This window comes from Octopus sinensis, linkage group LG28, assembly GCF_006345805.1.
Source record: "Octopus sinensis linkage group LG28, ASM634580v1, whole genome shotgun sequence".
In the NCBI taxonomy this organism is placed as follows: Eukaryota; Metazoa; Mollusca; class Cephalopoda; order Octopoda; family Octopodidae; genus Octopus; species Octopus sinensis.
Window position 1 is genome coordinate 6,093,731 of NC_043024.1, and position 27,774 is coordinate 6,121,504.

Consider the following 27,774-nt stretch of genomic DNA (forward strand, 5'->3'; position numbering starts at 1 on the left):
TAACTTAGCGGTTCAGCAAAAGAGACTGATAGAATAAGTACTAGGCTTACAAAGAATTAAGTCCTGGAGACAATTTTCTCGACTAAAGGCAGCAGTGCTCCAGCATGGCCACAGTCAAATGACTGAAACAAGTAAAAGAGTAAAGAGTAACATGACTTGCAGTATAAAAGAGCAGAATAGTGTCACCGAAATGACTTTGCATCTCAGGTTTTATTAAAAATCTCTCATAAAACAATGAAACAAGCCAACCATTATTAACGCATAAAGCATGACAGGCCATGATTGTGGTCCAGATAAATACATTCAATTTATGAGCGTTTGTTGGGGGTCTAATGTCACTCAAACGATACCCCCCAGAATGCCAGAGGACCGTTATACACTAAGAAGATATTTTAATTATTTTTTTGTTTTTTATGTATGCATGGTAGTCTCATTTTCATAAAATGTGTTCAGCAGTCCATGTAAGTACAAATCCCAGGGCTTTATGGGTTAGATGAAACTTTTATTGAAGTTTAACTGTGACATTTTGACATTTTTATTCCTGAATTTTTATCGAAATTATCCTTCTTTTTTTAAATGGAAGTGTGTGAATTGTGGGAGATTTGGCTGTTATTTCTAGCAGGTCAAGTGACATACCACATAAAAAAGTCCATGTAGGTTGTGTGTTGTGGAGGTGTGTGACATATATATGTATGTATGTATGTTTAGACGTGTGTGTATGTGTTTGTGTTAGATGTTGACAATATAAACACAGCTGTAAATTGTAAACAGAGAAGGATACAATAATACACACACACGTGTGTGTGTGTGTGTGTGTATATTTTCTTGTATTGTTATATTCCAGGATGGTATTCGCTTTTTATTCCTCACCAAAGAAACACAGGCGCTATATAATCGTTCTTCACTTGTTTATTATTGTTCTTCATTTTATAGTCATTGTCTGGAAATCTTTCATCGGTACCTTCTGTGACCTCTTCAGTGACTCTCCATCCCATGTGACTCTGGCTCTTGTGTTTAAAAATGACCATCCCCCGAAACATAACGGTATCCGTTCCAACACACGATTTCACATCACATCAAGAATCTTTCAAAACAAACATATTTTTTTTCTTTTTGTTTGTACAAGTAGATCTATGAGCCACCGTTAACATTTAGTTTATCAGTAGCTTTAGTAGTCACTTAATAGTTCACATTTCAATACTAGTCGTCTATTTTAAGTACTTAGCCCTACCTTGTCCGACTAACAACTTAATTTTCCTCTCTCAAATAAAATGAAAGAAACTTTTAAATGGCATTATGCTATTTCATTCTTCAGCTTACTCTGACCTCTATTTGCCATGGCATATGTACACGTGCACACACATACATACACACTCATACACATTTACCTAAATACATATATCAAGTAGATATCTCTATGTATATAAAGCTGAAGTTGTCTGTGTGTGGCAGGTTTGGTAGCCTTCAACTAACACTATCTTCTCCGAGACCCTGCGGCACAAGTTGACCAAAATTGAGAGTATGATAGAAGAAGGCTTGCTCTTCATTCCGTAGAAGAAAAAGTTCAAATCGGACCATGTTAACACCAAAAATTATTTACATCAAAAAGCTGCTTTTTTTTTCTATGAAAATCCCTATTTTTTACGATTTTTTGACTGCTGTGTCGCCATTTTTCGGTGTATTTCAACCAGAAAAATGTTCACTTAAAGAGAATAACAAGCTATATAAGGCAAAATTTTTACTTTTCAAAAATTCCAATTCTAAAGGGTTGAAACAAACCTGAGCAACGCCAGGCGATACTGCTAGTGTATATATATTTATATACACACATATGTATTTATATACAGACATATATATGTACAAATATATAAATATACACACACATGCATATACATACACACACAAACATGCATGCATAGATATGCACTCACACACACGCATACATACATATGTATGCATATACATGTGAATGTACATAGAGATATACATACATACAAACATGTATATACATGCAAACGTACATACACAATCACACATACATACATACATAGGCACAGGAGTGGCTGTGTTGTAAGTAACTTGCTTACCAACCACATGGTTCCGGATTCATTCCCACTGTGGCACCTTGGGCAAGTGTCTTCTACTATAGCCTCAGGCTGACCAAACCCTTGCGAGTGGATTTGGTAGATGGAAACTAAAAGAAGCCCATCGTATATATGTATATGTGTGTCTGTGTTTGGCCCCCAACATTGCTTGATAACCGATGCTGGTGTGTTTACATCCCCGTAACTTAGCGGTTTGGCATAAGAGACAAATAGAATAAGTACTAGGCTTACAAAGAATAAGTCCTGGGGTCGATCTGCTCGACTAAAGGCGGTGCTTCCGCATGGCTGCACTCAAATGACTGAAACGAGTAAAGAGTAAGAGTAATATATCTGTATGTATAACATCTCTCTCTCTCTCTCATCATGATGAAGGAAGTTAACCTTTCAGGATAATTCATTCCATCTAAAGACTTTTTGAATAAATTCTTTCATTTTCTTCTTTCATTTGTGTTAACAAAGTATTTAACCCTTTTAATGCGAAACCTCTAAGATTACAGTTAATTCTTTGAGATGATCTTCTCATTTTAAAGTGAGATCTAAATTAAAAGTTTATTTTCCAAAGAAATGTGGCAGTCCTATGAAGCAGTGTTACTCAAAGTGGTGGTCCATGGACCGGTACCAGTTTGAGAGCCATCAGCTGCCAGTACGTGATGAGTTTTCAGAAAAGAAAGAAACATTATAAAATGCTTACTCTTTTACTTGTTTCAGTCATTTGACTGTGGTCATGCTGGAGCATCGCTTTTAGTCGAGCAAATTGACCCCAGGACTTATTCTTTGTAAGCCTAGTACTTATTCTATTGGTCTCTTTTACTGAACTGCTAAGTTATGGGGATGTAAACACACCACCATCAGTTGTCAAGCGATGTTGGGGGGATAAGCACAGACACGCAAACATATACACACACATACATACATATATATATATATATATATATATATGATGGGCTTCTTTCAGTTTCTGTCTAACAAACCCACTCACAAGGCTTTGGTCAGCCCGAGGCTATAGTAGAAGACACTTGCCCAAGGTGCCATGCAGTGGGAATGAACCCGGAACCATGTGGTTGATAAGCAAGCTACTTACCACATAGCCGCTCCTGCACTTATGTAATATTGTATTATTTGTTTACAAAATAAATATAATATAACAAAAAATTGTCAGCTTTTATTATCTTCATTATATATATTATTTCTGGTATAAATCAATATTACTAAAAAATATTACTGATCCTGGGTACAGTGGAAGAAAAAAATCTGCTGGTATGCTATATCAGATAGTTTAAGAAGCACTGCTATACCTTTCCTTCATTGGACACAAAACCCTGCTTGCGAAGACCTGGTGAGGCAAGTGAAATTGAAATCAAAATCAAATTCGATGACTGGCATCCGTGCTAGTGGAGCACTAGGAGCACCATCCGAGTGTGATCGTTGCCAGAGCAGCTGACTGGCTTCCATGCCGGTGGCACATAAAAAGCACCATTCAACCATGATCGTTACCAGCATCACCTTACTGGCACTTGTGCCGGTGGCACATGAAAAAACATCATTTGAGCGTGGCCATTGCCAGTACCGCCTGACTGGCCCGCGGAGTGGTTGGCGTTAGGAAGGGCATCCAGCTGTAGAAACTCTGCCAGATCAGATTGGAGCCTGGTGCAGCCATCTGGTTCGCCAGTTCTCAGTCAAATCGTCCAACCCATGCCAGCATGGAAAGCGGAATTAAATGATGATGATGATGATGAAAGTAGATGACAATACAAAAATATAATAGACAACAATACAAAATATAAGATGACAATATTATTTCTTCCACCTTAGCGAAGACAGAGGTATTGTTTTCAGTTGTGTTTGTTTGTGGTGAAGATATCTCAAGAACTGCTGGATGGATTTGGATGAAACTTTCAGAGATGTTTGGCTTTGTGACTGGCAAGTACTGATTAGATATGGGGATCAATCCGGTTTATTTTTCTGTTTTTTTTTACTTAATTTTTGAGAGCGGTCGGTTTCATTTTTAGCATTCTCGTTTGTGAGAGCAGTTGAGTTTATTTCAGATATTCTCATTTTAAAAATCCTCTCTGGCTAATCATTGAGAGGAAGTTGGTGTTGCCTTGGCTGAGGTTTGCACTCTCTGCGTGCTCTTGTTTATTACTCTTTTACTCTTTTATTCTTTTACTTGTTTCAGTCATTTGACTGCGGCCATGCTGGAGCACCGCCTTTAGTCGAGCAAATCGACCCCGGGACTTATTCTTTGTAAGCCCAGTACTTATTCTATCGGTCTCTTTTGCCGAACCGCTAAGTGACGGGGACATAAACACACTAGCATTGGTTGTCAAGCAATGCTAGGGGGACAAACACAGACACGCAAACATACATGCACATATGTATATATATATATACATATATACGACAGGCTTCTTTCAGTTTCCGTCTACCAAATCCACTCACAAGGCATTGGTCGGCCCGGGGCTATAGCAGAAGACACTTGCCCAAGATGCCACACAGTGGGACTGAACCCGGAACCATGTGGTTGGTAAGCAAGCTACTTACCACACAGCCACTCCTGCGCCTGTTAAAATAATATCAAAATGTATTTTTGACTCTAAATGATCAATCATGACCACATGTGAATGTATATTTCATGGCACACTGGTTGGGAACCTAAGGGTTAAAGTGATCTAAATTCAAATCTTCCATCAAAACTTCATTTTTATTTCTGTTCCAAATTTCAGTTTAATAATGATAAAGTTATTTTCCTAAATTCCATAGCAGCTAAATCTCCCTAAAATCATAACCAAGCATCTTGCCTGTAGGAGAACATATTGGATAATGTAAACTTTGATGTACAAGCTGGATGGTCATGGCTGGAATGCATTTCATCATAGGACTGGACAGTTAAGGCTGCACTTGAACCAACCACCACTGCTGCCGCAACCGTGACAGCCATCACCAACATCACCACCATTACTACCACCACTGTAACCAACACCACCATCATCATCATCACCAATGTCACCATCACCACCACCACCACCACCACCATCACCATATCAAACAGTTAATAATAGGAATATTGCAGTATAAAAGTGTTGCAGCATTAAATATTTAATTAATTAATTAGATAATTCACTGACTAATATTTTGGTATATAAATCTGTGTGTTTTGTGTGTGTGTGTGTGTAGTGAAGGTGTATGGCTAAGTGGTTAGGGGTATTCTGTTCTTGATCATAATGTCATGAGTTCAATTCCTGGCGATGTATTGTATCCTTGAGCAAGACACTTTACTTCACATTGCTCCAAGTTCACTCAGATGGCAAAAATGAGTTGTACCTGTAATTCAAAGGGGCCAGCCTTGTCACACCTTGTGTCATGCTAAATCTCATTGACAACCACGTTAAGGGTACACGTGTCTGTGTAGTACTCAGCCACTTGCACAGACTGGCTGTTCAGCTGGAACCCTTGTTTACAACCAGCAGCTTACCAGATTTTTGTTATTGTGTGTGTTATATATTTAGGCGGCAAACTGGCAGAATCGTTAGCACACCGGGCGAAATGCCTAGCGGTATTTCGTCTGCCATTACGTTCTGAGTTCAAATTCTACCCAAGATCGACTCTGCCTTTCATCCTTTCGGGGTCAATAAATTAAGTACCAGTTACGCACTGGGGTCGATGTAATCGACTTAATCCCTTTGTCTGTCCTTGTTTGTCCCCTCTATGTTTAGCCCCTTGTGGGCAATAAAGAAATAAGAAACATTAGCACGCCGGGTGAAATGCTTAGTGGTATTTTATCTGTCTTTACATTCTGAGTTCAAGTTCTGCTGAGGTCGACTTTGCTTTTAGTCCTTTCGGGATTGATAAATTAAGTATCAGTTGCATACTGGGGTCGATCTAATTGAGTGGTCCCCACACTCCAAAATTTTGGGCCTTGTTCCTAGAGTAGAAAAGGTTATGTATGTATGTATGTGCTTGCTTGATGGGACTGGGATCATGGGATCATCCCAGATTAGTGGCCCCAGAGACATCATCATGTATAGATGTGACCAGGTACACCAGTGCTCTCTGTCACTGACGGTCCCGTGCCAGCCCCTCTATATCTTTCAAGGTGACATCGAGCTTCTGGAGATCTTCCTTAATCCTGTGCAGCCATCTGGTGCAGGGCCTGCCATGAGGACCCCTCCATCCTGCAGCTGTTACATCAAATGTATGTATGTATATGTGTATGTGTATGAGCAAATGTATGTGCATATGTATGTATGTTCTATAATTCTGTTACTTGTTTCAAACATTTGACTGTGGCCATGCTGGAGCACTGCCTTAAAGGGTTTTAGTCGAAGAAATTGACTCCAAGACTTATTGTTTGTTAGCCTTGAGCTTATTCTATCAGTCTCTTTTGCTGAGCTGCTAAGTTATGGGGACATAAACACACCAGCATCGGTTGTCAATTGATGGTGGGGAGACAAACACACACACACACATAAACACACACACATAAACACACACACATACACACACGCATATACGATGGGCTTCTTTCAGTTTCCATTTTCCAAATCCACTCACAAGGCTTTAGTTGGCCCAAGGCTATAATAGAAGACGCCTGCACAAGGTGCCATGCAGCGGGACTGAACCCAGAACCATGTGGTTGGGAAGCAAGCTTCTTACCACACAGCCACGCCTATGTAGATGTCATGTCACGTTTTGTGTAACCGGAAACATGTCACCCTGTACAACCTGTCACATGGTTGGGTTGTTGACAACTAAACCAGTAACCCTACTTAGCCTGCTTGGTAAGAAGGGTGATTCTGTTAGACAGCCTGTCAAACAGTGAATGATAATAGAACGAATGACCATCCAACAGCTGGAAGTGAGAGAGACCCCCAGTCTTTGCTCAAATGTCTCTCTAGGAGCAGGAAAACTCTGGCAGAACAAGTGTGATCTTAAAGATAACATTTATCCCCACTTAAACATGGGTGGTCAGTTAGAACAAACTATACTGCCGCAGATACCATGAGAGAATCTCTCATATTGGCCTTTTGGTGCAAAATGCATTCTTGTTTATATCACTAGAGGGGAGATAAATCCCTGCCATCTCCAGTGCTGAGATCATTAGATCACATATTTTCGACCTTCCTGGGTCTCGTTGGTGATGGACTCTTGACTGTTAGAGATTACAGTGATTCTTCTCCTTACGTCTGATATATAGAAAAATATTCTAATAGGCATAGGAGTGGCTGTGTGGTAAGTAGCTTGCTTACAAACCACATGGTTCCGGGTTCAGTCCCAATGCGTGGCACCTTGGGCAAGTGTCTTCTACTACAGCCTCGGGCCAACCAAAGCATTGTGAGTGGATTTGGTAGACGGAAACTGAAAGAAGCCTGTTGTATATATGTGTGTGTGTGTATGTGTGTGTGTGTGTGTGTGTGTTTGTCTCCCCAACATCGCTTGACAACCGATGCTGGTGTGCTTACGTCCCCGTAACTTAGCAGTTCGGCAAAAGAGACCGATAGAATAAGTACTAGGCTTACAAAGAATAAGTCCTGGGGTCGATTTGCTCAACTAAATGACTGAAACAAGTGAAAGAGTAAAAGAGTACTCTAGGCACAAGGCCCAAAACTTTGGAGGAGGGGACACCAGTCGATTAGATCGACCCCAGTATGCAACTAGTACTTAATTTACTGACCCCGAAAAAATGAAAGGTAAGGTTGACCTCGGCAGAATTTGAACTCAGAACGTAAAGCCAGATGAAATACTGCTAGGCATTTCGCCCGGTGTGCTAATGCTTCTGCTAGCTTGCTGCCTTGATATATAGAAAAATATTGCCTAACAGGTGCTGGTGTCACGATTAGACGGTGAGCTTGTTAAAGGATATACATTAGCGACAGAAACAGTATTAATACTGATAAGTAATACTTATCCCCACTTGAAACATGGATGTTCTATTGGAACAAACTATACTGCAGTGGTTGCCATGAGAGAAACTCTCAATTTTGGCTTTTGATGCAAAATGCACACTTATTTATATTGCTACCAGGGAGATAAATACCCACCATCTCCAGTGCCAAGACCTGTTCGGGTGCTGTTTTTCTATATATCACTGGTGGGGAGATAAGTCGCTGTTATCTCTAGCAGTCAAGTGTCCATCACTGATGAGACCAAAGAAGGTCAAAATTACGTGATCTGGTGGTTTTGGCATTGGAGATGGCAGTGACTCGTCTCTCTGCTAGTGATATATAGAAAAACAGTGCTAGAACAGGCCCTGGTGTCACAATTAGCCAATGAGCTTTGACTTTGTCTCTATTCACTGATGTAGAGTAATGCTTCTTTTTTATATAGAGTGGGATTGGTCCCGAGCAAGCTATTTCTCTCTTTGAGAAGCTTCATACAAAGGCATCATTTGATTTTCAACATCTCTAACCACCTCTGTTGTGTGTTGCATGCAATGGCTTCATGTAATTGAAAAATGCAAACCACTCAATAAAAAATACCAAGATGGAATAAAGCCGTCTGTTAGTGCAGGCAGTAAGCACTCTGAACGCCTGCTGCTAGAGGCCTCCATCATTACCACATCTGTGCAAAATAGAGTAGGTCCTTAACAGGACTGAAAATTCACATCCGTTTTTGCTCATGTTTAAGAAAACAATCAAGCATTGTTCAAAATCAAGTTCCAGTCATGCAGGTGTGTATGTATTGGATACTTATATGTGTGTATGTGTGTGTGTGTTTATATATATAAGTATATAGATGTGTGTGTATATATTCATATATATATATATATATATATAATTGAAAAATAGTAGTTAGCGTGAAAAACCTCAGAAGGGAAAATCCATCAATTTTTCCTCTTAAATATATTTATTTAAATATAAATGAGATTTACTATTGCTTATATATATATATATATATATTATATATATATATATATTATTTAATTAAATATATATATATTATTTAAATAAATAAATATATATATATAATTTAAATATATATATATATAATTTAAATATATATATATATATAAGAGAAGAACCACCATATATACACAAATAAATATACACACAAATATATATACATACATATATTACCAGGTGGTCCTCTAATTTTTATATTGTGAAATTTGATTTAGTATTACTAAATTGAATTTTTCCCTGTAAGTTTGGAATTATATTCCCTAATATTATTATTATACATGTAATATATATATATATATATATATATATATGTTTGTATGTATATATGCTGGTAGTAAGGAATGTATGAATATGTATGTATAGTATCATGAATAAAGTAGTGAAATGGCAGAATCGTTAGCATGCTGGGCAAAATGTCTTGTGGCATTTCGTCTGTCTTTATGTTCTGGGTTCAAATTCCACTGAGGTCGACTTTGCCTTTCTTCCTTTCACGGTCGTTTTAATCAAGTACTAGTTGGGCACTGGGATCAATGTAATCAACGATCCCCCACTCCCCAAATTTCAAGCCTTGTGCCTATTGTAGAAAGAATTATTATTATTACTTCGGCGTTGATTTGTCCGTCTGTGCAAAATAACTCAAAAAGTTGTGAATGGTATTTGATGAAACTTGCAGGAACAGTTGGTAATGACACAAAGAACAGATGATCCAGGAATTTTTATGGATTCTTGAAGGATTTTTCATTTGTTATATTAATTATTATTATTATTATTATTATTATTATTATTGAGTGAGAGAGCAGTGCATGCAATCAAAGTGACACTGGGGTAAAATATACGAAGCCCAGTATACCCATCATGACTACCCGTCTGATAAGGGTACACCAGGCACATACATCACAACCATATGTGCATGACATGGTGATCTCATATCAAGATAAACAGCGCATGACCTTGCAGGTGGGGCCCAGTTAGAATTTTCTTCAGGTTGAGTAGCCCATCCCGCTCAAAAGGTCCCTGAATAAGGGTTGTTTAAGGATGTTGAAAGAACCACCCATGTTTCCAAAGGTGAATTATTCAAACCCTGAAGAATCCCTCTCAACACATGGCTATGATGCTCTCCCACTACTTCTGCTTGTGATCAGAGATGCACATATCGTCAGCCACTAAGGGACATGCTTAACTTGTTAAGGTCAAACAACTGACAAGCAAATTTGTGGTATTGAGCAGAATATTTGCTGTAACTCAACTTTTATACCAAGACAAAACAATGTACATGGTAACACTTCCAATCAGAAGCCATGAGAGCCACTGCCTGGCACTGAATCAGGGCAGTTATTATTATTATTATCATCATTATTATATTTACAATCAACACTATTATAACTAACTTTAACAGCAACACAACCAATTATAAATGCAAAATAGACATTTCTATGCATTTCTATAGAAAACTAAACACCACGTGGGAAGACTTCCAAAATACCAGGGCAGTTGTAGTGAATGGTCTGATAACAAAAACAGGTTGTCACCTGATTACCAAATGTCTGTCTGTCTGTCTGAATATCTGTCTGCATATGTCTGTGTGTCTGTCTTCTGTCAGTCTATCTGTTTGTCTCTATGTATGTCTCATTTTTGGATTTGGTTTGCAAGATTCTTTATATGAGTTCGTGTGTTGAAGCATATTCTGTTGAGTCTGGGGAGAGTCATTCTCTTTTGGTGCCTTATAATTATAATCATAACACTTCCAATCAGTTAAGATCAGAAGCCATGAGAGCCACTGCCTGGTACTGCATTAGGGCATTTATTATTATTATTATCATCATTATTATCATCATCATTATTATATTTACAATCAACACTATTATAACTAACTTTAACAGCAACACAACCAATTATAAATGCAAAATAAACATTTCAATGCATTTCTATAAAAAAAGAAAAGAAAAAGTAAGTGGTAAAATTTCCACTTATTTCTTATTTTTATTTTCCTAAAATTTTCGTTGCGTCTTGCGACCTTTTCAATAGTCAAGACTTTTGAAAAGGTTGCAAGACACAACAAAAATTTTATGAAAATAAAAATAAGAAAAAAGTGGAAATTTTACCGGTGAGTGTGTTAAATTAGAAGGCACAAAAAGAAAATGACTCTCCCCAGACACAACAGAATCTGTATGTCGTTATTCAGTTTTATTTCAAGATTTCTTGCCAGTAGAGAAAGAGCTGGTTTCTAACCTAGATCTAAGGCTCTTTCATTGGAATTTCAACATCAACAACGGTACTTTTACGTGTAGGTGTGTATATGTGCAGTATTTGGAATCAGTGCATGTGCAGATTGGTATGTCTTGTATGTATTCTCATGCATATGGCTGCATGTCTCGACATGCACATAGAGACTTAAATGATGAACTTCTGAAAAATTTAACAAATTTTTAAAGTTTCAGTGATGGCTTGGAACCGTAGTCTTCAAATTAGCTTTCTCCTTTCCGGGCATCGAGAAGCCTAATTTTTCAAATTTGGTATTTACACACACACACATACATGCACACACACACACTCACACATACACGATAGGCTTCTTTCAGTTTCCATCTACCAAATCCATTCACAAGGTTTAGGTCATCTTGAGGCTATACTAGAAAGACACTTGCCCAAGGTGCCACACTGGGATTGAACCCAGAGCCACGTGGTTGGGAAGAAAGCTCCTTACCACACATCCACATGTATGTTTCTTTGTGTATGTTTTTCTGTTTCTCTGTTGCTTCCTTCTTACACAGGTTTCATAGTTCTTGGATCTGTGACATTTCTTGATGCTGCACTGGCAGAATCGTAGAAGCATTGGAAAAAATGCTTTGCAGGTTTTGTCTTTGCTATCACAGGGAAATACAAAATCAATGATTTTATACTCTTTGTTTATTTTGTCCTCTATGATCAGATCTGGTTTTCTTTCTTCCATAGTTTGGTCATTCTTTATGAAAAATCCCACAAGATCTTGTAATTATCATTTTCTATCACAGCTTCTGGTTCGCATACCTTTCCTTCATTGGACACTAAACTCTGCATGCGAAGACCTGTTGAGGCAAGTGAAATCAAAATCAAATTCGATGACTGGCACCCGTGCTAGTGGAGCAGTAAGAGCACCATCTGAGCGTGATCGTTGCCAGTGCCGCTGGACTGGCTTCCATGCCAGTGGCACGTAAAAAAGCACCATTTGAGCATGATCATTACCAGTGTCGCCTTACTGGCACTTGTGCCGGCAGCATGTGAAAAAACCATTCAAGCAAGGTTGTTGCCAGTGCCGCTGGACTGGTTCCTGTGCAGGTGGCATGTAAAAAAACACCATTTGAGCGTGGCCATTGCCAGTACCATCTGACTGGCCCTCATGCCGGTGGCATGTAAAAGCGCCCACTACACTCACAGAGTTGTTGGCGTTAGGAAGGGCATCCAGCTGTAGAAACTATGCCAGGTCAGATTGGGGCCTGGTGCAGCCATCTGGCTTGCAAGTCATCAGTCAAATCGTCCGACCCATGCCAGCATGGAAAGAGGACATTAAACAATGATGATGATGATGATGATGATGATCACTTTTCTGTTGTTTTGAAGCTACACACTCATTTAACATCCCAATGTCATTCTTTTGCCTAAACAGTCATGTCGGCGCTAAAACTATTTTTCTGTTTCTATACTACTCTCACTCAAAAAGTGATTAATACTTTCATCTCTTTTCCTGCAGATTCTAAATTTTCTCTCAGACTGAGTTTTGTCAATCATTGTCTTTATCAAGTTTGTTCTAATGGCTTCTTCTTGAACAACTGTAATTAGCATTTCTGCCTCTCATTTCTAGTTCCTGTCCACCAAACAGAGCCAGTGATCTTTACTTTCAACATTCTTGATTTTGGGGTGGTGAACTGGCAGAATTGTTTGTATGGCAGACAAAATGTTTGGCTGCATCTTTATGTTCTGAGTTCAAATTCCACTGAAGTTGACTTTGGTCTTCATCTTTTCAAGATTGATAAAATAAGTACCAGTTGATCACTGGGTTCAATGTAATTGACCAGCCCCACTCCCACCAAATTTTTGGCCTTGTTCCTATAGCGTTTGCTTGATTGTGGACAAGATATCTCCAAAACCGTTGGATGGATTCGGATGAAACTTTCAGAGATATTTGGCCTCATAACTGGCATGAACTGATTAGATTTTGGGATCGATTGGTTACCGGACAAGGATTCTGGATTACTTTTCCTGTTTTTTTACTTAATTTTTGAAAGCTGTCGGGTTAATTTTTAGTATTTTCGTTTGTGAGAGCAGTCAAATTTATTTCAGATTTTCTCATTTTAAAAATCCTCTCTGGCTAATCGTTGAGAGGACATTGGTGTTGCCTTGGCAGAGGTTTGCGCTTTCTGAGTGCTCTTATTATTATTATTATTATTATTGTGAACATGGTGAGCTAGCAGAAACATTAGCACACCAAACAAAATGCTTAGTGGTATTCCATCCACCTCTACAATCTGAGTTCAAATTTTGCTGAGGTTGACTTTGTCTTTCATTCTTTTGGGGTCGATGAAATAAGTACCACTGGGGCTAATGTAATCAACTTACTCCCTCCCTCAAAACTCCTGGTCTTGTGTCAAAATTTGAAATCATCATCATCATTATTATTATTATTAAGGTGGTGAGCTGACAGAATTGTTAGCACGCCGGGCGAAATGCTTAGCAGTAATTTGTCTGCCGTTACGTTCTGAGTTCAAATTCCACCGAGGCCGACTTTACCTTTTATAAGGATAAAAGGTAAAGTCGGGGTTGATAAATTAAGTACCAGTTACGCGCTGGGTCGATGTAATCGACTTAATCCCTTTGTCTGTCCTTGTTTGTCCTCTCTATGTTTAGCCCCTTGTAGGTAGTAAAGAAATGGGTATTTCGTCTGCCGTTACATTCTGAGTTCAAATGCAGGCAGGGTTGACTTTGCCTTTCATCCTTTTGGGGTCGATAAGTTAAGTACCAGTTACACATTGGGGTCGATGTAATAGACTTAATCCCTTCCCCCAAATGTGAGGCCTTGTGCTTCTTGTAGAAAGGATTATTATTATTATTATTATTATTATTATTATTATTACTATTATTATTATTATTATTACTATTATTATTATTATTATTATTATTACTATTATTATTATTATTATTATTATTATCATTATTATTAAAATTCCAGAGATGGAGTCGTCCCTCGATCCAGAGGTTTTGAAGAGAGCAGATGGTGGATCAGAAGAGGACCAACTTATTGTGGGCAAACATTTCTTGGTATTGGCTCAGTCTGGGGTCAATGAAGAGAAAAACGGCACCGAGGCTGTGAAATGGCTCATCATGGCATCAAAACAAGGCAACGAACCTGCAACAGAACTCCTCTGTCACTGCAAGGATACACAAATGGGTAAGAAACCAGTTTCCTTTTTTTTTTAAAACCATTTTTGTTGTTGTTGCTGTTGCTGTTGAGCGAACGGTCTTCATCCCAGAGCTCGCAAGATGGGAAAAGTCCGATACATGGTCCTTTGCTATTCGTAAGACCTGCAGAAGAGAAAGCAGGTCACCGAAAGCATTGACGGATGGATGAATGCGCATCCAGGCTCAGCAGTTGCGTAGGAAGTCGGGGACAAAAAACAGGAAGAAAGAGTGAGAGAAAGTGGGGGCGAAAGAGTACAACAGGGGTCGCCACCCACCCCCTGCTGGAGCTTCGTGGAGCTTTAGCTGTTTGTGCTCAATAAACACACACAACGCCTGGTCTGGGAATCGATACCGCGATCCTCCGATCGCGTGTCCGCTGCCCTAACCACTGGGCCATTGCGCCTCCATTGTTGTTGTTGTTGATCCCCAGATGAACCTTCGTAGAGTGGATCCATGATGAAAGTCAATACGGTCATGACCACCTCGTCTTATTGTATAACAAACTATGGTGTTAAATGCAGCGTTTCTTTGTGTTATGTCTTCAGGGTTTTGAATATCGTTACCAATGATGTTATGACGACGTTGGGTCGTGCACAAGGGTGGAGGAATAGTACCTTACCTTAATAAATATTTGGATATGGTTATCTAGAATAACCTTTCACAGAATTAATAGGTTTATGCAAAAATCGTGCTGCGTTGTATGCCAGACGTACGAACGATATTAAAGTAACTCAGTAATCCGATACGAACGATCGATGTTATCAGCTGTCGACTCTCTTTACTTTATTGAAATGTATTAGTCCACTTTTGGTCACTCGGGGGTGGTCAGGATCCTGCCATAACACTTTGGGGGTGGACAGTCTTGTGGGTTTCTGCCAAGTCAGCTGCTAAACGTTAAAACTTAGTCATTTAAACAAAAAGTGGCGATTTCTGTTAGGTTGTATTAATTTCACCTAAATCCTAGTTTTTATTAATTAAAATTTTTTTTTAATTAAAAATTTAATGAAAATATAAAAGCGTTTTAAAATCTGAATCCGAAATGCAATTATAATTGAAATTAGGAAAACAAATTGTAGCCACCCAGAGTTATTTCCCTTTCAATAAGTATTTTTCTTGAATTTATTTCCATTTCTACTTCTGGAAGCCCAGAAATATCTGACCGTTATGGGGTCAGTGGGGTCTACTTTTGTTGGTACTCCGTCGGTTACGACGACGAAGGTTCCAGTTGATCCGTTCAACGGAACAGCCTGCTCGTGAAATAAACACTTAACTTTAAGGAAAATATAATCCTTCTGAAATCACAAATTAGGCTTTTCCTCAGGAACTTGGATGCTGAACATCCCTTTGAAGGGTTCGGGTCCTTCTCCTATATATGTATATATATATATACATATCATCATCATTTAACGTCCGCTTTCCATGTTAGCATGGGTTGGGCGATTTGACTGAGGTCTGGCAAACCAGACTAAATTAGGTGAAATTAATGTTCAAGTGGGAGATTCAGCGTGACAGGGTGGTCCTTTTGAAATACAGGTACAACAGAAACAGGAAGAAAGAGTGAGAGAAAGTTGTGGTGAAAGAGTACAGCAGGGTCCACCACTATCCCCTGCCGGAGCCTAGTGGAACTTTAAGTATTTTCGCTCAATAAACACTCACAACGCCCGGTCTAGGAACCGAAACCGCGATCCTACGACCGCGAGTCCGCTGCCCTAACCACTGGGCCATTGCGCCTCCGCAGTGAGAGCTACTACCATTGCCATAAACAGACCAGATGGTTTTGGTTGGAATGCCTCTTATCAAAGGTCTGCTCCACTAGGCTTTGTCCTGGGGGTAAACAATAACTAACATGGATACATTATTACTGGCAGTTCGGGGTACTTCTGCGTAGTAGTAGTCGTTCGTCTTGCTAAAAATAGCAGTCAAATCTCTCACAAACACATTCACAAGCGTTTAAAAAAAAAAGAGACTGCGTGCGATAGTGCAGTGGGCTTCCTTACAGTTTTCGGTCAATGTTGACATTATTACCCGGAAACGAAATCAAAAATAAGAAATATTGCAACAGGTATAAAAAAAAGGTGTAGAAAACGAATCTGAAAACAAAAATGACCGGAAAGCAACGGGGAGTGGAGAGAGGCCTTCGGAAAATTCATAAGATCCAATGTTTTCTCTCGTAACTTTCAGGAAAATAGATATCTTTCTACTTCATACCCATGTTAGGAAACGAATCTGAAAACAAAAATGACCGGAAAGCAACTGAGTGAGGGAGAGGATTTCGGAAAATTCACAAGATTCACAAAATTCGAGTTTTTCCCTCATAACTTTAAGGAAAATATAATCCTTCTGAAATCACAAATTAGGCTTTTCCTCAGGAACTTGGATGCTGAACATCCCTTTCAAGGGTTCGGGTCCTTCTCCTATATATGTATATATATATATATATATATATATATATATATCATCATCATTTAACGTCCGCTTTCCATGCTAGCATGGGTTGGGCGATTTGACTGAGGTCTGGCAAACCAGACTCCAATCTGATGTGGCAGAGTTTCTACAGTTGGATGCCCTTCCTAATGCCAACCACTCCGTGAGTGTAGTGGGTGCTTTTACGTGCCACTGGCACGAGGGCCAGTTTGGTGGTACTGGCAACGGCCACGTCCAAAATGGTGCTTTTTACATGCCACCTGCACAAGAGCCAGTCCAGCGGCACTGATGATGTCCTCGCTCGAATGTTTCACGTGCCACTAGCACAAGTGCTAGTAAGGCGACGCGGTAACAATCATACTCGAATGGTGTGCTTAACGTGCCACTAGCACGGATGCCAGTCACCAAGTTTGATTTTGACTTCGATTTCACTTGCCTCAACTGGTCTTCACAAGCAGAGTTTAGTGTCCAATGAAGAAAAGACACATAAGTGGACTGGTTACCCCCTAGCATAGGCCACAAGTTTATGGTCACACTTGCGCTTGCTGAGTCCTCTGCAGCACAACATATTTCCAGAGGTCCCGGTCACTAGTCATTGCCTCGGTGAGGCCCAATATTTGAAGGTCATGCTTCACCACCTCATCCCAGGTCTTCCTGGGTCTACCTCTTCCACAGGTTCCCTCAACCGCTAGGGTGTGGCACTTTTTCACACAGCTATCCAAATCCATTCTCGCCACATGACTATACCAGCACAGTCATCTCTCTTGCACGCTACATCTGATGCTTCTTGGGTCCAACCTTTCTCTCAGGGCACTTACACTTAGTCGAGTATGCACACTGACATTACACATCCATCGGATCATACTGGCTTCATTCCTTGAAAGCTTACACATATCCTCAGCAGTCACAGCCCATGTTTCACTGCCATGTAGCATGGCTGTCCGTACACATGCATCATACAGTCTGCCTTTTACTCTGAGCAAGAGGCCCTTTGTCACCAGCAGAGGTAAGAGCTCTCTGAACTTTGCCCAGGCTATTCTTATTCTAGCAGCTATACTTTCAGTGCACCCTCCTCCGCTACTGATTTGGTCACCTAGGTAATGGAAGCTATAAACTACTTCTAGTTTTTCTCCCTGGAATGTGGTGGAAGTTGGTCTCTGCACATTTTCAGTGTTTATTGCTCCCGAGCATCTGCCACATACGAAAACTATCCTCCCAGTTAGCCTTCCTTTGATATTGCTGCACCTCTTATGTGTCCATAGCTTACAGTGGGTACATCTTATAGAGTTTCTACCTACACCTTTTCTACAGATCGAGCAGGGCCATCTACCTGAAGGGATTTGTGGTTTGCCTACCTTCCTACTGATTACGACTTTGGTTTTAGCTAGGTTGACTCTAAGACCCTTCAATTCTAATCCTTTCCACACTTGAAACTTCTCCTCTAGTTCTGTTAGTGACTCAGCAGTTAGAGCAAGGTCATCAGCATAGAGGAGCTCCCAGGGGCATCCTGTCTTGAAATAAAGTGTAGATGCATAGGTGGGTAGGTAGGTAGGTAGGTAGGCAGGTAGGTAGATAGATAGATAGATAGATAGACAGACAGACAGACAGATAAATAGATAGATAGAGGTAGATGGATGGATGGATAGATAGATAGATGGACAGATAGACGGACAGATGAATGGATGGATGGATGGACAGATAGATAGATAGACAGACAGACAGACAGGCATGGCAATATGTCAGTTATGCCAATGAGAATTCCAGTTGATCCAATCAATGGAACAGCCTGTTTGTGAAATAAATGTGCAAGTGGCTGAGCACCCCACAGACACACATACCCTTAATGTAGTTCTCAGGGAAATTCAGCATGGCACAGAGTGTGACAAAACTGGCCCTTTAAAATACAGGTACTACTCATTTTTACCAGCTGTGGAGTTGTGTGTGTGTATGTGAGGTATAGAGATAGACAGATAGACATATATATCATCATCATCATCTTCGTTTAACGTCCGCTTTCCATGCTAGCATGGGTTGGACGGTTTGACTGAGGGCTGGCGAACCAGATGGCTGCACCAGGCTCCAGTCTTGATTTGGCAGAGTTTCTACAGCTGGATGCCCTTCCTAATGCTAACGACTCCGAGAGTGTAGTGGGTGCTTTTTACGTGCCACCGGCCGGGGGCCAGTCAGGCGGTATTGGCAATATATATATATGTATATATATAGATAGATAGATAGAGAGAGAGACATAGATAGATAGATAGAGAGAGAGACATAGATAGATAGATAGAGAGAGAGACATAGATAGATAGATAGATAGTAGATAGATAGATAGATAGATAGATAGATAGATAGATAGATAGATAGATAGAGAGAGAGAGATAGACAAACAGATAAATAGAATGATAATTAGGCTGATATATGGAACAGTAACTATTTTTCTTTTTGTATTTTATAATTACTATAATTCATGAATGTATGATGTGTGGGTAGGATAGATGTGCTAATTCTCAACAACTGCATGTGTTATTGGACCAAATTGATATTTATAACTGGATGCTAGCTGCACCATAGTATTACTTATTGGGTCAGTCTGGACTTTTATAATCAATAAATTTATATTTAGTAGTTTATTGTCTTATATTTCAGCCATGGATAATATTTGACCAATAAGCACAATCCAAATATGCCGCAGTGTGGTAGTTGTCGGTTAGTTCTTTGTCCAATCCTCACTGAATAGATCTCGGATCAATGCTTTTTGCAATCCAGTTATGACCATCATGTCTGTTTTTTTAGGACTATTTTATTTGATTAGATATTAATTAGGTATTAATTAGCTATGTAGATAATATTCATTACCATCATCATCATCATCATCATTTAATGTCTGTTTTCCATGCTGGCATGGGTTGGACGGTTCAACCAGAGGTGGCACACTGGGGAGCTTCCCAGGCTCCATTTTGTCTGTTTTAGTATGGTTTCTATGGCTTGATGCCCTTCCTGATGCCAACCACTTTACAGAATGTGTTGGGTGGCACTGGCACAAGTGCTCTTACATGGCACCAATATGGATGCTTTCATGTGGTATCAGTGTGGGTGCTTCTATATGGCACTGGAATGAGTGCTCTTATGTGGCACCAGCATGGGCGCTTTTATGTGACACCAGCACAGGTAGTTTCACTTGACACTGGCACGAGTGCTTTTACGTGGCACCAACATGGGCATACTCTATTGTAGAACCAGCATGGGCGCTTTTAAGTAGCACCACCGTGGGTACTTTTATGTGACACTGGCACGGGTGATTCTACATGGCACCGGCATGTTTTTATGTGACACCAGCAGAGGCACTTTTACGTGGCACCAGCACTGGCACAGCTGCTTTTATGTGCCACCGCTAAGGGTACTTCTGTGGGGCACTGGCATGGGTTCTTTTACGTGACACCAGCAGAGGCACTTTTACATGACACCAGCATGGGTGCTTGTATGTGGCACCATTACCAAACCTGCAAGACTTGGACTTTTCAGCTGAGAGAGGGATTTAGAGGACATGCCTCTACATATGAACATCCACAATTTTATTTAGCTTGATGTGTCTTCAAATTTTGGCACAAGGCTTGCTAGTTTGGGGGAGGGGGTGAGTTGATTACATCGACCCCACTGCTCAACTGGTCCTTGTTTTATCAACCCTGAAAGGAAGAAAGGGAAAGCTGACCTCTGTTGAATTTGAACTCAGAACGTAAAGATGAATCTAAGAAGATAATATTGGTTTCAAATTTTGGCTCCAGGCCAGCAATTTCAGGGATTTCTTTCAGTTTCCACCTACCAAATCTACATGCAAGGCATTGGTCTGGCAGGGGCTTTAGTAGAAGAAACTTGCCCAAGGTGTCATACAGTAGGACTGAACCCAAAATCTCATGGTTGCAAAGCAAGGTTCTTAACCATCCGGCCATGAGAAAAAAAAAAACAAAAACAAACAAAAGATAGAGCAAATTTGATAATAATCTTCTAAGTATATAAAAATTACAGGATGGTCATATATGGAACCCTTTTGCGCATAGATTTACTTGACCAGAGTTGAATTGAGCTGAACAACAACAACAACAACAATAATCAGTGGAGCACATGACCTCAATCCTAAGACAGTTTGATGCCTTGTTAAAATATAATTAAAATAATAATTTAATGACAGCTGGAACGATAATTACATGAATTGTGTTTCTAGGCCAAATATAATTTATATTTTGGTATATGCTAATAAAAGACACTCAATCCACTAGAAATAGCAACCAAATCGCCCAAAATCGCACTACAGTTCTTTTTTTCTTTAGGTCTTTTGTATATCATAATTATCATCATCATCATTGTTGTCGTCGTTGTTGCTTAACATCCATTTTCCATGCTTTAGTGGGTCTGTGGCTACCACATGTTATTTTCCATGTGTCCTCAAGATCAGTGGATCTAGTTAAATGATCTTTAGTAATACCCTGCCTGAAGAAACATCCACACTAGTTGAGATCCCCTTCAGTCATGACTAACCATGGGATTGCACCTAGAAAGTTACTCTCTCAGGCACAAGTCCGGGCAAGGTTGTTTTTTATGGAAGACCAGCAGTCGCCCATGCATACCGGCCTCCCCTCTCCACGCCACCAGTGTTATCCAAAGGAAAGGCAAAGGGGCCAATACAGCTTGGCACCTGTGACGTCGCAACTCATTTTTACAGCTGAGTGAACTGGAGCAATGTTAAATAAAGTGTCTTGCTCAAGAATACAACACGCAGTCCGGTCTGGGATTCGAGCTCACAACCTCACGATCGTAAGCTCGACGCTCTAACCACTGAGCCATGCACCTCCACACTAGTAATAAAGCAAAATAAGTATTCAAATACAGAATTATTGAGAGGAATTTTAAATTATATTATATGAATATGAAAGTCAGAACTTAATGATGATGTGGAAACATATGTTGCAATACACAATTTAAGACTGTGAATTTACATTCTTTTGTTGTTATTGTGTGAGAGAGTGGTGCACACCATCAAAGTGACACTGGGGTACAAATATACAAAGCCCAATATACCCATAATGACTACCTGTCTGATTAGGGTACATCAGGCACATGCATCATATGTATGTGACATGGTGATCTCATATCAAGATAAACTGTGTATGACGTTGCAGGTGAGGCCCAGTTAGAATTTTTCATCCTGCTCAAAAGGTCCCTGAAAAAGAGTTGTTTAAGGTTGTTAAATGAAACGCCTGTGTTTCCAAAGGGAATTATCCAAACCCCAAAGAATTCCTTTCTACACATGATTATCATGCTCCCCCACCATTTCTGCTCGTTGTTAGAGATGCTCATATCGTCAGCCACGAAGGGACATGCTCAACTGGTTACGGTCAAACAACTGACAAGCAAATCTGTGGAATTGAGCAGAATATTTGCTGTTAGTTTATCTTTTATACTAAGACAAAACAATGTACATGATAACACTTCCAATCAGTTAAGATCAGAAGCTATGAGAGCCACTGCCTGGTACTGCATCATTATTATTGTTGTTATTATTATAAGAGATCATTTTTATGAGTAAGAGAGCACATGGAACAATATTTCCACATAATCCATTTTTTCTTTTCTTTTTTAAGTGTCCTAGTAGTTGTAGATAGCACCGTTTCACTCTTCTTTTGGGCTCTTCAGTACAACATAACCTGAGATCATGAAATTAGTTGGTCTATATTCATGTAAAACCTTTAGGAATTACTTGCAGTATCGCCCGGCGTTGCTCGGGTTTGTAAGGGAAATAACTATATAAGCATTTTTAGAAAGTTACTTCCCTTATATAACCTGAGCAAAAATCATTAAAAATGTGGAAAAATGATGGTAAATTTTTTTTTAAATCGTAGACTCATCATAGACGTGCGCTAATACCCAGAAGGGCTCGATATGAATGACGACTATAAGATACCCGCATTTGGTTAAACTGCACCGCAAAATGTGGGAGTAGTTAGGAATCTAAATCGGAGGAGACAGAGTCTCACACACACAACTTCAATTTTATATATAAAGATATATGATTGATTTTCTCTTCTTCTCTGTTTTCTTACTCTCTTAACAGTGGAGAAAAGTTGTGAATAGTCAGAGGCAGGGAGATGAAAGCCCTGGAGTCACTTAAAACTAACATTACACTTAAATATGATTGTTCTTTTGTTTATCTTTACAGGAATCACAGAACAGAATGAAGAACTCATTAAATGGTGTATAAATACGTCTGCAATGGAGAAGAAAATCAGACTTGCTGCCAGGCAGATGTTTGGCTCTCTCAACAAGACCCACAAAGAAGTGCTGAGCAAAGATGAGTATATGAAAGCCATAAAGGAAATCCCAGGCGATGAACAGGCACGGAAATTATTGGCTGCAGCAGGTAATGGGGTCTGGGATGTATATGTATGTGGCGGTGGTTGTGGTTGCTGTTGTTGTTTCTGTTGTTATTACTGTTGTTGGTGGTGTTGTTGCTGTTGTTGTTGTAGTTGCTTTTGTTGTTGTTATTGTTGCTGTTATTATTATGTTTATGTCTTATTCAACAGATAGAGGGCAGCACCTCTGACTTTTTGTAGGGTTTTTTAAGGTGCAGAGGAAAAGAACAGCAAGAATCTATAATTCATGGCATTGCTTCTAAAGAGTACCAAAATATTAGGATCTCTTCTGTTTGGCTGCCACTTTCTTAAATTTCTTAAATTCTGTTCAAATTGACTTAAAATTCGGTGTATTGATGTAGTTTTGTATGCTAATTATTGACATGAAATTCATTTTCACCATAGATCAATAAATAAACGGTGCCTTATGAACCAGGCTTAAATCCTACAGAGCCCACCTCAAGTTTTTGTCATTCCAGGGTCAATAAATAGAAACAATTCTACAGCAGTGGAATGGCACAATTCTTATAGTACCTTGTAGTGTTTGTTTCAGTTCTTTATATTCTGAGTTCAAACCCTACAAGAGCCTGCTTGGCTGTTAGACCTAACCATCACTGCGTTGATTAAATTTTCGCTGGTGATGTCACATGCAAACCATATGCACATCAGGTCTTGTGATCTCTCTCTCTATTGGCCAGTAAAAATATAATGCGTGTACATTGTCATTTGAAATGTTGAGAATTCCATAAAGTACCCTTATACCAGAATGAGTTAAATCAGTTCCTGCACATTAAGGGTTAATCTTAATCCTTCTTTTTCTTCTGTGACAGGTAAGAAGATCGGCGATGCCATCTCTGAAGATGCTTTCGTAAAGACCATCTCCAAGAAGATCCAAGGAAAGATTAATTTGACTGAAGAAGAAGCAGCTGAACAGTCTGAGGTGTACAAGAGATCAAGCGTTTGGTCAAAGGTAAAAAAGACAAATGTCCATCATCATTGTTATCATCATCATCATCAACATCATTTAACACATGTTTTTCATACTGGCATGGGTTGGACAGCTTGACAGGAACTAACAAGGCCAGGGGCCCCACACCAAGTTCCATAGTGTGTTTTGGCTTGGTTTCTATGGCTGGATGCCCTTCCTAATGCCAACCACTCTGCAGTTTGTACAAGGTGCTTTTTACATGGTACCATCATCATGGCATCAGCATCCACACCAATGCTTTTTATGTGGCACCTTGGTTTTCAGATCTAAGTACTGTTGTGGTGGGTGGGTGGATGTCCTTGAGTACAACGATGTGCCTCATGTCTTCATCCTCTGTCACCTCCTTTATAAGGTCCAGCGTTTTGCGATCAGCCTTCAAAACTTCATCCCATATCTTCATGGCTCTCCCTCTTCCACAACTCCCCTCCACTGGTGAAACTGAATAGGTCGATTCTGAATATGCTTTTCTAAGCAGGGGGAAAGAAACTGGAAGAGGGCACTTTCCTATGCCTTGGAGATGGCAGAGTAATCTGGGATTTTTCATGGGTTTTACCCTGGATTACTCTAAGTGGACCGCCCCATTATCAGGAGATTCTATTTATTTATTATTTATTTCTCTACTTTCTGTTAGATATCCTCTGTTATATCCTTTCATGTGGTAGGATCTCCCCTTGGTTCATGTTGACCCCACATGTTTTTGTAAATGTTTTTGTGCTGTAACTCATCCTTCAATATTGTCCTTAAGGCGGCAAACTGACAGAATTGTTAGCACACTGGGCAAAATGCTTAGCAGCATTTTATCTACCTTTACGTTCTGAATTCAAATTCTGACGAAGTCGACTTTGCCTTTCATCCTTTCAGGGTCGATTAAATAAATACCAGTTATGCACTGGTGTCAATGTAATTGACTTAATCCCTTTGTCTGTCCTTGTTTGTCCCCTGTCTATTTAAACCCTGTGGGCAATAAAGAAATAAAAAATATTGTCCTCCATGTCTTGGGCCCTTGTGGCCAATAAATGAAATTGTAATTATTAATATTATGTTGTTGGTGTTGTCATTACTATTATCATTACTATTATCATTATTATTATTATAATTATTATTATTACTCTACTTTTAGGTTATGAAACATCCGATGACTACGATCAAAGTTTGTGTCCAGCACGTGTTGGAAGTGGCATCAACTCGAGGAACCAGTTGGCTGCTCTCTCTCATCCCGACCCGACAAATCTATTTTATGTTGCTGCTCTTCGTCTACAGTTTCATCACTCCAGACCTTATTTTATTTATTTTCCCCCTCTTCTTCTTCTACCTTTCCATTGCCGCCATGATAATTTCTACCTTGCAGATGTTCTACAGTCGGCAGAAGCTTTCGGAAACAGCTCGGCTGACGTCCGTGTTGAAGAATTTCGAGATTGGCGTCGACATTGAGAATGTCGAATCTCAGTTCTGCTGGAATTCTATGGCGCCGTATATAGTCTTTTTCCTGTCGGTTTTTACTACAGTTTTCAATTTTTCTCTGGCCGACAAAATGTACATACCGTGTTCGGAGTTTTGTGTTATCTCCCTGCTGTTAGCCATTAGTTGTTTTATTGCATTAAGTGACAGCTACGACCACCTGACCCTAGCATGTTTGGCTACCAACTTACTTGCCTCTCTTCCGACACTTATGAAAAATTTCCCAGACATCCCTATTATAGTCCAACTCCTCCGTTTCATCTCGTCCCCGTTGTTTGTGATCAATATTGGGCTTGGATTCAACTTCAACTTCAGCCTCCCGTCCGGTGCCTTCATCACCCTCCTCTTCCTCTTCATATTCATGGCTAGGAAGAAATCCTGGCAAGGATTCTACCGTGTCCTCGTTCCTCACCTGGTCTGCTATTTTTGGTGGAACTTTGCCATAATACTCTTTACTTACACCACCTGGTGGACCTTGGCTCGCGCCACCGTCGGTTACCTCATGCTGCCCCTGTTAGTGCCACTTTCGTTCTTGACTGCTTGCCTGTCCGTTCTCTACTTCATTTTCAGAATTGTACAATCAGCAGTGTTCGGTAAAATTCTGACGACTGCTATTCTGCTCGGGATTCCACTTGCTCTCACGCAAAGCCACCTTTTGCTCGGAGACCAAATCAGCTCGAAATACCGAGTCGCAAAACGAATTGCAATCGCCATTTTCTGTGTCATTGCTATTGTTCCTTTGTTCTTCATTCAGATTCCTGCGATGCACGAAGAGACTCAGAGTCAGTTGACATGGCCTGAATACATGCAACGTTGCAGCAGTATTCCTCCAGGTGAGACCAAAGCGACAACTGCAATACGCTGTTCGCACCTGCAAGGAATAAAAGTCGCATGGAACGGTACAATTGAAGACATAACCATTACAAAAGTGGAGAATTCGGCAGAGAAATTTCTTGAGAGTATACCACTGTTTATAGCAAATCATTTACGCTGTGCCTACGGAGAAGCTTATGACTGTAAGGAAGAAAACTTTGAAAATACGGTCGACTACAAACATTGCCAGCAAATGATGTCTCTTGGCAGGACCTGTCACCTCAAAGAATATGATTACTATACGTTTAAGGTATTTGTTACCATGCAAGGATCTTACATTCAATGTTCGTTGCTGGCAGATTACCGTTTCCAAGACCAGCTGTTGACTTTACGAGTTGGAGATCGTGTAAGATTCATTGGCCTGATTGCACAAAATTTGGCCCTGGGTGACCCTATTCTTCATCTCCGCTATATATCTACTGAAGACCGAGATTTGCCTCAGATGATAGAAATTAAGGAAATCCAAGACATTTTCCGAATGAAGTTAGTCGAGATGTTATCAATAATGGTTCGATTCTTCATGTTTCCTTTATTTGAGTTTGCTTACAATTAGAACTCTTGACGGTAAATTAACTGTTCACATTACATATACATATATGTATACACACGTATATGGATACACACACACACACATATATCCATGTAAGATAGATGTGTGTGTGTGCATACATATGCATGTGTGTGCATACTTATGTACGTACATGCATAAATATATACATATATATCTGCATATATGTATATGTGTGTGTGTGTATCTATAAATATTTACTCATTTACTCTTTTACTTGTTTCAGTCATTTGACTGTGGCCATGCTGGAGCACCACCTTTAGTCGAGCAAATCGATCCCAGGACTTATTCTTTGTAAGCCTAGTACTTATTCTATCAGTCTCTTTTGCTGAACTGCTAAGTTACGGGGACGTAAACACACTAGCATTGGTTGTCAAGCGATGTTGGGGGGGGGGACAAACACAGACACACAAACATATACACACACACACATACATATATACGACAGGCTTCTTTAAGTTTCTGTCTACCAAATCCACTCACAAGGCTTTGGTTGGCCCGAGGCTATAGTAGAAGACACTTGCCCAAGGTGCTATGCAGTGGGACTGAACCCGCAACCATGTGGTTCATAAGCAAGTTACTTACCACGCAGCCACTCCTACGTCTGTATATATATATGGAA

General features: G+C 39.8%; 1 protein-coding gene across 1 annotated transcript in view; it reads left to right on the plus strand.

The window, feature by feature from the left end:
* Nucleotides 1–27,267, plus strand: part of LOC115225876 (wolframin) — a 38,044-nt gene extending 10,777 nt beyond the window's left edge. Inside the window, exons 2-5 of the mRNA XM_029796868.2 lie at nucleotides 14,208–14,426; nucleotides 23,073–23,273; nucleotides 24,096–24,235; nucleotides 25,374–27,267. Coding sequence (XP_029652728.1) covers nucleotides 14,208–14,426; nucleotides 23,073–23,273; nucleotides 24,096–24,235; nucleotides 25,374–27,137 — 2,324 coding nt within the window. The 3' untranslated portion in view covers nucleotides 27,138–27,267. The remainder of the gene's footprint in view (nucleotides 1–14,207; nucleotides 14,427–23,072; nucleotides 23,274–24,095; nucleotides 24,236–25,373) is intronic.
* The last annotated feature ends 507 nt before the right edge of the window (nucleotides 27,268–27,774 follow it).